The sequence below is a fragment of the Panthera uncia genome (genome assembly GCF_023721935.1).
Source record: "Panthera uncia isolate 11264 chromosome A1 unlocalized genomic scaffold, Puncia_PCG_1.0 HiC_scaffold_17, whole genome shotgun sequence".
NCBI lineage: Eukaryota > Metazoa > Chordata > Mammalia > Carnivora > Felidae > Panthera > Panthera uncia.
Window position 1 is genome coordinate 78,285,709 of NW_026057577.1, and position 13,824 is coordinate 78,299,532.

The window sequence follows — 13,824 nt, forward strand, 5'->3', positions numbered from 1 at the left end:
TTGGTCACCCAAATACCACATTTCCAACATGACAACCCCTGATAATGCCCAGGGTTCTTTCAAGTAATAAAACAAAGGGAGATGGAGGAGTAGGAACCATCTCATCATATTTTATAAAGCTGAGAGTTAGGATGTCTTCCGTTACATACATCTAGAGATCACCAGAAACTAACTGACACGTTGACTGTGCTGCTTTATTGCATTAATGTCAAAATGCCACCCCCCCCCACCTCTGCCGACACTCCCAGGAAAATGGCCAATCCAGAAAGCCCAGGTCTGAATCATATTCGATGTGTGAATGCCCTTCATTAGTGAAGGGTACATGACATTTTGACAGTCATTCTGAAGTAGCCATTTCTGCTATTTCAGTACAGACAACTGTAGGGGCCAACTCTAAAAAGATGAACGTGAACTGTTCTAGTCAGAGAAAACATCATGTGAGAGACAGACAGGATTTTATCTGCATCTGGAAAGATGGTCTATTTGGATCTGCAGAGGGGAGGAGAATATTCCAGTGGCTAACAGTATGATCAGTGAAGGAGCACACTGGGCACAATGTGAGCCTCACCACCTGCTGGCTGCAGGGTTGTACACAAGCTACTCAGCCTGTCTCTCCTCAAGGCTCATCTGTTTGAGGGGAAAAGACCAGACATAGGGTCACTGTGAGCAATAAGCAAGCCTGGCAGGGGGTGGCCCTCAGTAAATGCTAGTGGTCGTGGGTGGTTATTAGGTGCAGAGGGCTGTCCGAGGGGAGGGGAGGGTGAGTGTAGGGAGCTGTCATGTTGGAAACATCGCGGACCAGGAGACTGGTCAGAAGGAGCTATGGATTTTGTTCCATAGGAAGTTAATAGGGGACTACTAGAGGGATGACGTTACAAATATAGGGATTAATGAAGCTTATACTATTTTAGCTTGCACAGCCTGGCTGATAAAGTCTATTTGTTGATTATTTAGTTGGTTCTGACATATACCAAAAAAGTTCCATTTTAAAAGGTATATCATCCAGAAATCTAAATCTTTTTTGTGCTTAAATTATTTTATTCAGAGGCAAGGATTATTTCATTTTAAATTCATGTTCAATTTAAAGGCTTGCTCAGGTGTCTTATTTCTTGCTTAATTTGGCAACAGCAGCTTAACATCCTCATAAACCACATTAGGGATTCTTTCTGAAGTGTACATCATTGTCCATGCTAGTGAGGGTTAACAACAATTTATCTATTAAACATTCTGATTAAAAACGTTCAAGCAAAAGGTCTTTATTTTGGTGCAGAATTGCTTTACAGTTTTGGAGGAAGCTGGTAGAAGATAATATAATGTGTGATTGCTGTGGGTTTTTAACATGCTGCTAAATGGTTTGTACTGCTATGAGCTCTACATTTATCTGAACCTTTCTGACCCAGCTGCAAGATTATGAACATTAAGGGTGATCATATCCTACACTTTCATGATAGTTTACAGCCTTATCTTCAGTTGCAATAGATTTTGATATATAATCTTTATTTTTTGGGAAACAGAGAAATGTTTATGGAAGGGATATTAAGATTTGGGGCCTGTCATTTTTTAAAAATTTTAACAGCTCTTTTACGTTATTATGTCTTAAACCTTACATGTCTCTAGTCTCCATACTGAATATGACTGGAAACACTAACAGTAGTAGAAGACTGACACTACACAGACATGACTGTAATCACCAGAGGCTCCATTTGTGTGCCTGCTTCAGACCTCGGCCTTAAAATGACTTCAGGTGATATAGCTGAAGCTGTACAATGTACTGCAGAGTTCCAGTGATCTCTTTTAACACACTGATTTTGAGGGATCAGCTAATTATTTCCAGAAAATTTTTCTTTATAAATTAATTTTAAAAGAAACTTTGTTCTTACTGTTTGCTCTGTGCCTTTAAGAGAGTAACACAGTCCACGTTAACTAAGATGAGTTATTAACCAAACTCTAAGCATGCTTATATAATATATATATTCAGGCACTAAAAATGTCGACTGGGGTCAGAATCACCTGTGAATCACCTGTGAAACTTTTCAAATGTATACATGCCTGGAATGACCTCTGAGATTTAAATGAGATATTGATGGGGGAAGGGGTAGGACTGACCCAGGATTAACTCTGAGCATCTCTACTTTTAATAAACTGCGTAGCATAATTCTAATGCACATTATTAGATAAAAAGTATCATTGACAAAAATTGTTTAATAACAGGTAAAAATATCCACAGCATAGGAAAGAAACCATTTACTATGTATAATATGATTCCACTGGGAGGAAAAAGGAAACAAAGAGAACAATAATGATCTCTAATGATATATATGGGCAATAATTCCAGAGTGCCTAAATTCTGAAGATCCAAACTTGCATTGAAAAGTCAGTTCCTTTTTATTTGATAGGTTAATTATTGGTGGTCTATAGTATTCCTCTATGGCATATCTTTAGCTGAGAGGGGTGTACCTCTTATATTCAGTGGTAATTTAGGGTTGATTGTGCATGGATATCTCCTAAGTCTCTAGTTCCTATACTTGGCCATGTGGGTTCTTCAAAATCTTTCCATGTCCCACGTCTGGCAGATACATCAACATTTGATATGCAGACCTGGATATCCAGTTGGAGAGGAAAAACGGAGAGAAAGCCAAGTGCTAAATGAAATTCCATCCTAGGTCACATTCTTAGAGAATTTTATGGTCCTGATTTGTGTCTGATGTTCGCTAAAAGAAGCCATAAATTTCAAACAACCTCATGCAGTTAGAACAAATTTTGCTTAGAACGCCAGAAAATAGACCTCACTGTCTCTGCTAAGTACGTCGCCCACACACATCCTTTCAAGTCTTTCATTGCAGATGACATTAACCTTTGAGAAGTCCTCCACCCTGTGCACTTTCAGAGCCATTGCATTTCCTTTAATTAATGTGCGTGAGTTACTATTTCTGGAGTCTTAGTCCTTCAGAAATATTTGATTCCCAGGACTTGCTCACACTTGCTTGCCTGTAAACTGCTCTCTGATCTTATACATCAGGCAGTCTGAACTAACACCCATTGAGACTGAAGTTCCATTTCCACTTAAGTAACTGTCATCTTATTATTGAGTTAGAAGAGTAGGTGGCACTTTTTAATCTTATGGAATATTCCCTTGCATTCTCACAAGGCTGTGCTTCTGCCTGTTTGTGGCCATCCGAAGGCTGCCTTTGTTTATTCTGCCTGTTAGCTGTCGTAATTATCCTCTGGCTCCCTTCCCCTTGGATCCTGGACTTCTTTGGCGTATGATGGGAGAGAGAGAAAGAAGGGAGAACTTCTTCTAAGATGTGATTTGAAAATATTTTCCCATATTCTTTTTGTGTAGTGTTGAAATCTCCAGCATGGTCATATGTGTATCTTGTGCCCAACAGATCTCATTCTTATTCACTAGGGGTGGGATCTTGTTTTGCAAAGCTAGGGATAATAAGTAGGAATGGAGCAAACCCAGGTAATGAACCTGTCAGCATAATCTTTTCCCAGTTGACCCCCCACCATTGGCAGCAGGCCCTTCAAAGAAATTGTCCAAGGCCTGCTTTATTTTATGGCACCTACTGTTTGTTTTAGATTTACATTTTGATATGACATTCCTTTTGCTGGCAGTACTTTTCATTTCAACTTGCAATGAATTGTACTTTGAACTATAATCATATAAATACTTTGATATTATACTCTTTCTTTAGGATGTGAAAAAGATGGTTATATACAACTCTATACCAGTAATTTACTTAGCATTCAAATGAGATCTTGAGTTTCTGGAAGAATGCATGAGTCACGAGAGTAAGTTTCTATGAGAGGGAACTCTGAGGAATGTTCTGTTAACTACCTCTTAAAGATATTGATTTGTTTCTAATTATAGAAACTAAAATTAAACACTAATCTGGTAAGCTTTCAATGTGGAGCAAATAAGTGGTTCTTAAAGCAGTATGTCAGAAGGAGAAGAAAATCAGAAAATGGACAGAGAAGTTATACTTTGAATAATTTTTGCCCTTTACAAAGGACAATTAGTCCTCTGCATAAGCAGAGGCTCAGGTGAAACATTTGACTTTCCTTCCTAATGAAAAGCCAAAGAGATGGTATATCTTCATGATCTGTTTTTCTCTCAACAAGTCTCCTCTCCATCCTTCCCTAAATGTTTTTGCTTAATAATTCATTTTATAAATTTAATGATGGCCCCCTTTTTTTCAAAAATAATATTTGCCTCGTTTCCCAGCAGTACACACAGTGATTTAATATTTAAAAAACAAAAAACAAAAAACAAAAACTGTTGGGGTCTCCTACACAGATCCTGACAGCTCAGAGCTTTCCCGAAAATTCTGTCCTGAGCCTTTTGTTCACCCTCATGGCTTGAGGGTTCAATTTTTGAGTGGTTCCCAAGTATGTAATTCTCTGACTTCTTTCTTGAGCAAGAGTCCAATCTTCTACTGGGTATTTCCACCTGGATTTTTAGATGACACTTCAAATTCGTGTTGCTTTGCACCAAACAGCTTAATTCTTCATAAAATGCATTTGGCCATGTTGGTTTATTATCAAAATTCCTAGAATGATTCAAACTTTGGAAATCTAATATAATCCACCCATAGTAAAAGAAGTTAAGGGGGATGAGAACCATATGATCATCTACATAGGTTCTGAAAAAAACAGAGGAGTTATCTTCTTGTTTGTCAAACCCCTCGTGTATTGACAGAGGGATATTGAAAAACAGAGAGAGAGTAGAAGGTGGATACAGTCAGATCAAAAAGTTAGATGTCCATAGAGTGAGATAAGCCATTTCATAAAAATGAATGTAAGATAACAATTACAGCGCATACCAAAATAAATTTTAAGTGAATAAAAAACAAAGGCCAGCTACTCCCACCTCAGAGCTTTTTTCAAATTCCCTTCTGCCAGGGATAATACCCCGGGAGGATTCTGAAAGAAAAGAAGGATATCCTGTACTTGAGAGTGAGTCTATGGAGATAGAATCCCTCTTATTCCTTCTATTTCTCTTGGTAACAAATGTAGACTTGTTAACAGTAGGATTTTCTATGATTTATGAACTGTTGTAACTTCCAATTGATTCTTTCCTTCTAAAGTATCTTCTTCAACCTCCTAGGCTTATTGTATTCTTTGGTGGTAGAAAACAAAGCCTTAAGTTCTAGCAAGTCCATTTTCCAGCCATTTGTTAGGTTTTTAAATGGTGGTATTAATATCTCATGATGGGATTTTTGGACTTTAAATTCTTATTTTCAATGCAGTAAGTGAAAGACTTTTTATTTCCCCTGAAAGTTGTGAGTCAAATGGCTCATAGTAGGTGTTAAGTTTTCTGACCAACCACGCTTTCCAAGTCATGACACTATACTTTGATGTAGAACATATTTTATTTTGTAAATACACCTGTACTCACATATTTTAACAATAAATGATGTTTTATTTTATCAGACAAGAAAAGACAAAATATGCAGTTTTGCATACACCTGCGATTCAAGATCATTTTAGATTGTTTAGCATGTTTCTATGTAAAGGTGACTGGTAAACTGTGTTGGTAGAGCAGCAGTTTGAATGCAGACAAAAGTAGCTGAGCCAAACCCAAACCAGAAAAGGCAGCTCATGCTGAATATTGACCATGCACAATAGTATAATTTATTTTTAATTTTTTGTCTTATCTCCAAACTCATTTTTGTTTACTTTAATGTCTTTCAACCACTATTATTAGGAGAAAAATAAAGAAGTGACATTTAATAAGTTTCACTATCCTTGTAACAAGCGCACAGTGCTCCTCTAGGACAGTGATTTTTCTCTCTTCTGTACTTTCATAAAGACACATTTTCCAATTTTATTTTATTTTGTAGTAAACTGTTTCTTCATATCACATCCTAGTGACTACTGTTGGTTTAAGATGGTGATAAATTTGCGTTAAGAATCCTTCCGCTCATGTTCTGACCACTCACTGTGGTTTCTGTTTCACTGCGGTGTTGTGCAGTATTTTATAGTACTCAGCACTCTACTGAAATCTCGAAGGGAATCTGTTGTGAACACGTAGCCTGGAGCTTTCGTTTTGTACCCGCATACTGTTCTCAGCACTTTAAAAGGGGTCTTCCTTTAAAAAGTATGTGGGTGTATGTATAGCTGCAGCCTGTACATTATTGCTTTTCTCTTTTCGTTCTATAATAGTTGACCACTGTCCTGCAAAATTAAATTGTCAAATCATGCTCATCTTAAGGAATAAGATAGTTTATACAATCAGGAGCAACATAATATCATTGTTACACAGCTATTGGAATGGTTGAATGATGGGGTCTCTTGGAACATTTGTGCACAGACGTGTAACTTGTATTCACATTCATGTGTCATTTTCTTTTAACAGTTGACTTTAAACCTCGTGCCAGCATGGATACTGTCCATCATATGTTACTTTTTGGATGCAATATGCCTTCTTCCACCGGAAGTTACTGGTAAGGGATAATGGGCTCATAGTCAAAAGGGGTGTAGAAAATGTGTATGTTTTATAAATACAAATTGCATCTGTGTATGTATTTTACAACTGGTTAATAAATAGGTAGAATGCTTACTTTTCAGAAAAGAACATTGTTCTTTTGCATCACGTGGTTATCATGGTCTGATTATCAGTTATTTAGTCTGCTATGGAGCACATCCATCAGTCTTAGACACTGACTTAATAAATGTATGTCTGTTGTCGTAGATAGTGTATCAAGGTACAGACAGCTTATTTAAAAAAGACAGACAATTTAGATAATGGATGTTCTGATGTTTACTTTTTTTAAGATCTTGCTTTAATCCAAAGAGCACCATGGCTCTGTTCTTTGAGCACTCTTTTATCCTAGACAGTGTGCTAGGTAATCTGTATACACCATTTCATTTTCTCCTAAAGTTTTTGTAGAGCAGTTACTATTGTCCACACTTTACAAACAAGAGCCTGAAGAGAATCAGTATCATGTTTAAGGTAACACAGCTGGTTGGTGTCAGACCAGGATAGAATCCTAGGTTGTCTGGTTCCAAATCCAGCATTTCACCACGCTGCCTCCCATTTCTTCGAGCAACTGTTGCAGTTTTAGAATTTATTTTAATCACTATGTAGAGTCTTAATATCATGTTATGAATGATCAGTAAGCATCTATTAAATGCCCCTTGTATCCTAGAACTATAGCAGATGCTGTGGAATAGAATACATAGATATATTTTTAACCCCCAGAAGCTTACAGCTTAATTTATGACTTGAGATCTGTCCTTCCCTTTTGTTCTTTGGAGTTCATGAAGATTGGTGAGCTTTGAAAATAGCCATGCATTTAAGCCTCATATTTTGCACCGATAGCCAGAATCACTGTTATGTATTTCACAGTCCAGAATGACTAGTGTGTCTTGCTTTGCATTGAAAAAGTATCTGTTTTGTGTTCCTGTCCGTGCATAATCATGTAGACTGATAGACCCTTCTCTGTGCATCCTAATATTCATCAGGCTGATGCAAGGCACACAGCAACTGTATTCTAGTCGTTCTTATAACAAACGACTGTAATATGTATTTGGAACTGTTAAAAGCACAGGGCAATTAGTGGAAATCTCCAGGGACCAAGTACCATCAAAGCATTTGTTAATAGGCTTAAGTTATTTGATGAAAGGAGCATATCACATAGGAATCCTGCTCACATGACTGGGTTTATATAAAAATGGAGCCAGCAAATCACAGTTAACACTCTTTGATAGCAGCAATCCAGTTTTTGCTCTTCGATAAATTTTTGTAAATAAAATTCTGGGATTAAAAGATTATTCTGGGGGCGACTGGGTGGCTCAGTCGGTTAAGCATCCGACTTCGGCTCAGGTCATGATCTCGCGGTCTGTGAGTTGGAGTCCCGCATTGGGCTCTGTGCTGACCACTCAGAGCCTGGAGCCTGTTTCAGATTCTGTGTCTCCCTCTCTCTCTGACCCTCCCCCATTCATGCTCTGTCCCTCTCTGTCTCAAAAATAAGTAAACGTTAAAAAAAAATTTTTAAAGATTATTCTGTGACAGCTTTTTCTGAATCTTATACAATAAATCACATCCTTTGATTTTACGTTTTAAAAATATTTCTTGTGAAATTGGAAAAATTTAGTTTGAATTGGAATTAGTGAAAATGGCAGGAAGGAATATAAGCTTTTAAAACCTGCTGTAACTTTACCTTGGTAGAAGAGAATGAGGGAAAAAACAAAACGTCACTAAATGTTGTTACGCTTTTAATTGAGAAAGATTATATACAATGAACTAAGCCTGGTTTACTGTTCTCCTTTCAAGGGAATATCAGAGCAAATGTTATTTGGGCCCTGTAGAAGTATTTATTAATATTCTTAAATATACTGATTTGAAATTAAGTCTAGTAAAATATGTATATTTTTTTTCCAAAAGACTTCCAAGTTGGGGAAAGAGAGAATTCGAAGAAAAATGTAAATGAAAGTGAAAATGGCAATTTTGAGTAAAGTAATTGCTAGATGTATTATTTTGCTAAAATTACTACTTGAAAGGCAACATAGTACAGCGAAAGAGTAGTGAACTAACTAGCTGGATTCCCTGGGTAAATTACTTATTTCATGTGGACTGGTCTAAGTTTCTTCATTTCAGCAAGGGACTACCACTGGATCATTTCTAGAACTCCTCTATGCTCTGTAATTCCATAATTCTATGAATATAAATTGCATGCAGATGCTGAGTCAGATTGGAAAGTCATCATTATAAGGCATTGGAGATATGTGCACTGGTTGACTCACCTCAAGCAGGCCTCCCACTGCATTACTGCTGAGTAATTAGAACTCTGAATGGCATTATACCTATATCATTTTAAGGGGATTTTAGTAATCTACCCTGCAGCCCACATTCCCACTTAGTCTATAGGTTTGTTACGATTGACTTTATAACCATACAAGAAGGACAGTAATTGATGGTGGTATTTATCTTCTTTGAGCCAAGCGCAAGTGTTCATCTAACATTTAAAGTAGGATCTTTTTAATCTACATATCTAGGATCTGTTCGATAATGTAAACCAAGAGGTATGCATTAAGGAAAACTCTTCCAGTGACTCTGGCTTCCACAATCCAGTCTTATTCTCCATATAAAGATGGTATAGACTTTTTATCCCCCAATATTTGGCAAGATCCTTGCTTCTTTAAAGCATTGGCACTCACAGAATATTTCACAGACTGAACTCTTCAGTTGCTTCACAGAAACATCTCATACCCTGTCTCCTCACAGCCACACAGGCACAGCCATGGAAACAGCGGATGTTTTCAACTGCTTTGCCCCTTATCCTCCCACCTGAATTACAATACTAATAACAAAAATCTATCAGTGTCAAAGCCTCGCATTATTTTTCTTGAATGTTTGAGTCATAGAATTTATCACACTCATTTTACAGTTGCAAATCTATTCTTCAACAGCTCCAAGATACAGACAGTAGTTAAATTAAGATTCCCCAACGTTCACATATATTTTTGGTTATGCTACCTCTAATGTTTTTTGAGGCTTCAGAAAATCAAGAACTCCTTCACACTCTGGGAAAACCTTTATGGAAATACAAAGCTGTTTTAGTGAAAGAAGAAAAAGCTAATGGGATATTTTAGCACCAAAATGTCAAGCTTTCCTCTTTTTTTTTTTTTTTTTCTGTTTGTTAGCTAGGATTAGCCCCCTGTTTTCACGTCACTGTTCTATTTTCATTGCCAGCAGGTTGGCAAATAGGTATGTGTCTCTAATAAAGTAAACATTTCCCCCCTGAAATTATGAAGTTATAATTCATCCCCTGTCTTCAGGCAGCACTTTTAATATGAAAACAAAGAGCTATTCTGATGATATTTCACTGTTGTGCTGCCCTCCTTTGCTCTTTGTAATTGCCTCTTTCTTCTGTTCATTAAAATATATTTACAGTTATATTAAGTTTACATGAAAATACTAGACACAGCATGAAGCAGTTTTCATTATGTAGTCATTTTAATTTTAAAGTTTTTTTTCCCCACACATATTCCAGTCTTTTGTGTCTCATTCCAAATTAGCAGCCCACACCGCTAATGTGTCTAGTTAATTATATGCATGTGCATTTAAATTGCATACATTGATGTGAACCTTTTAATATACTGTGGGGTGGTCCCTTTACAGTTAGAGTGGGCCTGGTGCTCAATTCCAAATTAACATACCTCTCGAGGATGCAAACAAGGACCAGCTGATGGACAAGCTGCTGGCCCTTGTGAAGAAGGCAGCAGTACCTGTCAGATGTAACCCTCAAACCTTCTTTCCCAGGCCCTTAGAGGAGGAGACAATTAAGTGTATCTAGGGACCAACAGAAAGTAATAGCACCAAGACTGGAGCAAAGCGTAGCAATGGCATGATTTGTTGGACTCCACTGGTGTTTGCAGACTTCACTCAAAGCGTAGCAGCTCTAAGCTCTCCAGATTTGTTGGCTACACGTGAGCCATAGGTGAGTAGATGTGCCTTTTAGCGTCAGTAAGGAAATGAGGTGCTGTAAACTGGGTAATTTGGACATCAAACATCTATTACAGCTCCTTGCTAAAAAATGGTAAATTTCTAAAGATCTTAGAAATACTGCATTTGTCTATTCTATGAATACCTTTCTTTATTCTGTTTTTATTCTCAGTTTTTAAAAATAATGCATGGCTGGCTATGGAGAGTATTTCAGGCTTTGAAAATCATGATGTTTTGTTCATACAAGTTGTTTGACATTTGGGGTAGTTCAGGAGCACCACTTTTTGTAATGCAAGTTTGTACAGGCTTGTGCACTTTTATCTGCTGAGCACAGGACTTAGGGTTTAAAGCAATTTATGACTGCAAACTGCAAGATTATGTGCTCACAATATTGGGTGATTAAAGCGAATGGGCTTCTCATGTATCCTGCCTTGTACTTAGGCATCATCTTCTATACATAACTAAAGTCATTATGTTTAGTCTTAGCAATTAATATTTGATTTAAAAACTATTTCTAATGATGCTTATGACCAAGTACTTTTTACAAATCAAAGATGGCTTCTACAGGGTTGTTTGATCTTTTTTGAAAAGAAGAATCCCAGCTGGTTAAATGAGGCTGTTTCCAGCTGTTCTAACTTGGAATCCTTCTCAAGCTAAAGCAGTAGTGCTTTACCATCCTATGAGGCTTCAGCTTCAGTCCCTTTCAACTGCTTCTATTTATTAACCACCTGCTGTGTCTTTTTAAATGCCACTGTCTCCACAGGGTTACAGATGCTGATGTGGTGAAAGAGAAAAGTAGCTAAAACATACAAATATATATATCGAGAGAGAGAGAGAGAGAGAGAGAGAGAGAGAGAGAAGCCAGTATGTGAGACACCCTGCTTGGTTACTCATTTAAATGACTGTTTTTTTTAGGGTGCTAGTACTTTCCAGATACGTCTACAGTTTTGTTGCCTCCCTCATGATGCTAATGATTCTTTGGTTGAGAGTGGCATTCGCATACACTGCCTTTATGCACCCTCTCCATATCCTAGCTATGTGTCATCCGTGCACAGTGTATGTTCTGCAGTCTCTTCTTTGTTTCTTCTGCTGTAAAGAAACTTGTAAAGATAACGTACATAACATCCTCATCAGTATAAATAAAAATAACAATCTCCAAAAACTGCGCTGTTCCTCATTCTAAGCCATGAGGACACAAAGTGTGTCTTTGAGTGTAGTAGCAAATTTTAGACATAAATTTCTACTAGGCTAAAATTAATTGTATCCATTTTCTTTTTCAATTGGAATGTAATAGATTCATATGATAGCACATATCAGGGTAGCATAAGGGATCTTTGTTTATATAAAATACACTTGGTACTTATTCTTACTTCTAGTTACCAGTGAACCTATTCCTTGGCTAATTTGTAGGTGCCTGGATTAGAGGTGTTGATAGGAGTTCCTTAGCAACTGACCAGTTCTTAGTAGACTAGTGTAAACTTTCATAATATACAATGGCATGATTATAACCATTTGGACAGTTTCAACAGAAACAAAAATTACATAACTTTGAATATGGTTCTTTCTTGGCAAGACGAAGCATAGTGCTATAACACCTAGTTTAGAGCCAGTAGTAATAAACATTGGTCAAATTATTTAACCTGTGTTCATCTGTTTCCTTATCTGTAAAATGAGACTACTAATCCCACCCGATTGGGTCATCATGAAGTATAAGTAAAGGAATGTAAATAATGTGTTTGGCGCGGTGCCTGGCTCGTAGAGGTCCTTAATAAATGGTAGTTGTTATCCTCATTTGTTTATTAATATTTATTAACCATTCACTATGTGCCAAGTACTTTGTTAGGCACTGAAAGTTTGGTGCCTAACATAAAAAAAGAGGGTGGGTGAACAAAACAAACCCACCCTCTTTTTTTATGGAACTTATGGCTTCTTTAATCTTGCTGGGAAGGTGGGAGTGTGGGTATTGTGGGGCTATTTATCAGGCCACTTTAAATCACTTTTATTTAGCTTTTCCATTAAGTATCCTTCTAATTACTGTGTTATTAGCAATACCTGTTGCCTACCCATTGCACTGATATTCACATAGGATTTGTCTGAATTGGGAAATAATTGTCTATGGGTTTATAGAGCAGTTAATGAAATTTGAATATCTGATTATTCAGGATGCAGTTTTGAATGATAAAGACATTCCACATGTGCCGTTGATTATATATTGTGTTTTTTTTTTTTTTTTTTAATTTTTTTTTCCAACATTTTTTATTTATTTTTGGGACAGAGAGAGACAGAGCATGAACGGGGGAGGGGCAGAGAGAGAGGGAGACACAGAGTCGGAAACAGGCTCCAGGCTCCGAGCCATCAGCCCAGAGCCTGACGCGGGGCTCGAACTCACGGACCGCGAGATCGTGACCTGGCTGAAGTCGGACGCTTAACCGACTGCGCCACCCAGGCGCCCCTATATTGTGTTTCTTAAAGAAACATTCTAACTTTGGATTAGTTTTTCACTGGCCCTGATATTTAATTTATTAAAATTGGAATTTAAGGCTATATAGACTTAACTTGAAGGCATGACAATTTTATTTAAAAAAAATTTTTTTTAGACAAAGAAGAAATGACTTGTCAGATCTGATCTTCCCTGAGTAACCTTGGATTTTAAATAGCCTTTAACTGATACAACTAGAGAGTACTTTAACAGTCAATCATGCTTTATTTGGATAATTCAAAAAGACAGGTTAGCATTTTTCAGTGCTTGGCATAGCCTGAAAATATTCATGCCATCTGAATGGTTTCCCCATGGATTAGAGGTGAAAAGGTTCTAAAGCAACGGTCCAGGAATCCAGAATAGTTTTCTTTTCAAAAGTTAATTCTCATCATTTTCACTATGACTACTAAGAAACCACAAGGGAACTGTGTGAATCTTTTCACAATTAATAGGCTTAATCTGGAGGAGCCTTTAGGAGAAGCTGCTAGATTTATAAGAATAAGACACCCAATTGATGAAGCCTGAAATTACAACAGCCATTGATCAAGGGTTACATTGCCGCCTAGCCTGAAGACTTTTCTTATTAATAAGAATAGTAAAAATCCTCTCTATTTTTACAGTACTCTTTGAAAAGCCAAAATACACAATACTGTCTTTATCCTGGTGGTCATCTTATGTGGAGAAAATATGATGTTATTTTTCACTTAAAAGGGAAAATGGAAATCTGAAAATGAAAAGATTGCAGGGATTTTAATTAAATGTTTTTTGCCACCCGTTTGCCATTGTATTATCTGTTCTAGAACCCATTTCTCTTGGCTTTCTTATTTTGCCTCTTTACCTAGTCCTCTCACATATGAAGTTTTAGGATTAGTTTGAATATCCCAGTGCCTTC

General features: G+C 37.1%; 1 protein-coding gene across 9 annotated transcripts in view; it reads left to right on the forward strand.

Moving 5' to 3' along the window:
• The window catches only part of PAM (peptidylglycine alpha-amidating monooxygenase), a 116,749-nt gene that overhangs the window by 4,633 nt on the left and 98,292 nt on the right, over positions 1-13,824 (forward strand). For all 9 annotated transcript variants that reach the window (XM_049647674.1, XM_049647675.1, XM_049647676.1 and 6 more), the window contains exon 2: positions 6,362-6,449. In XM_049647674.1, the coding sequence (XP_049503631.1) occupies positions 6,362-6,449 (88 nt within the window). The remainder of the gene's footprint in view (positions 1-6,361; positions 6,450-13,824) is intronic.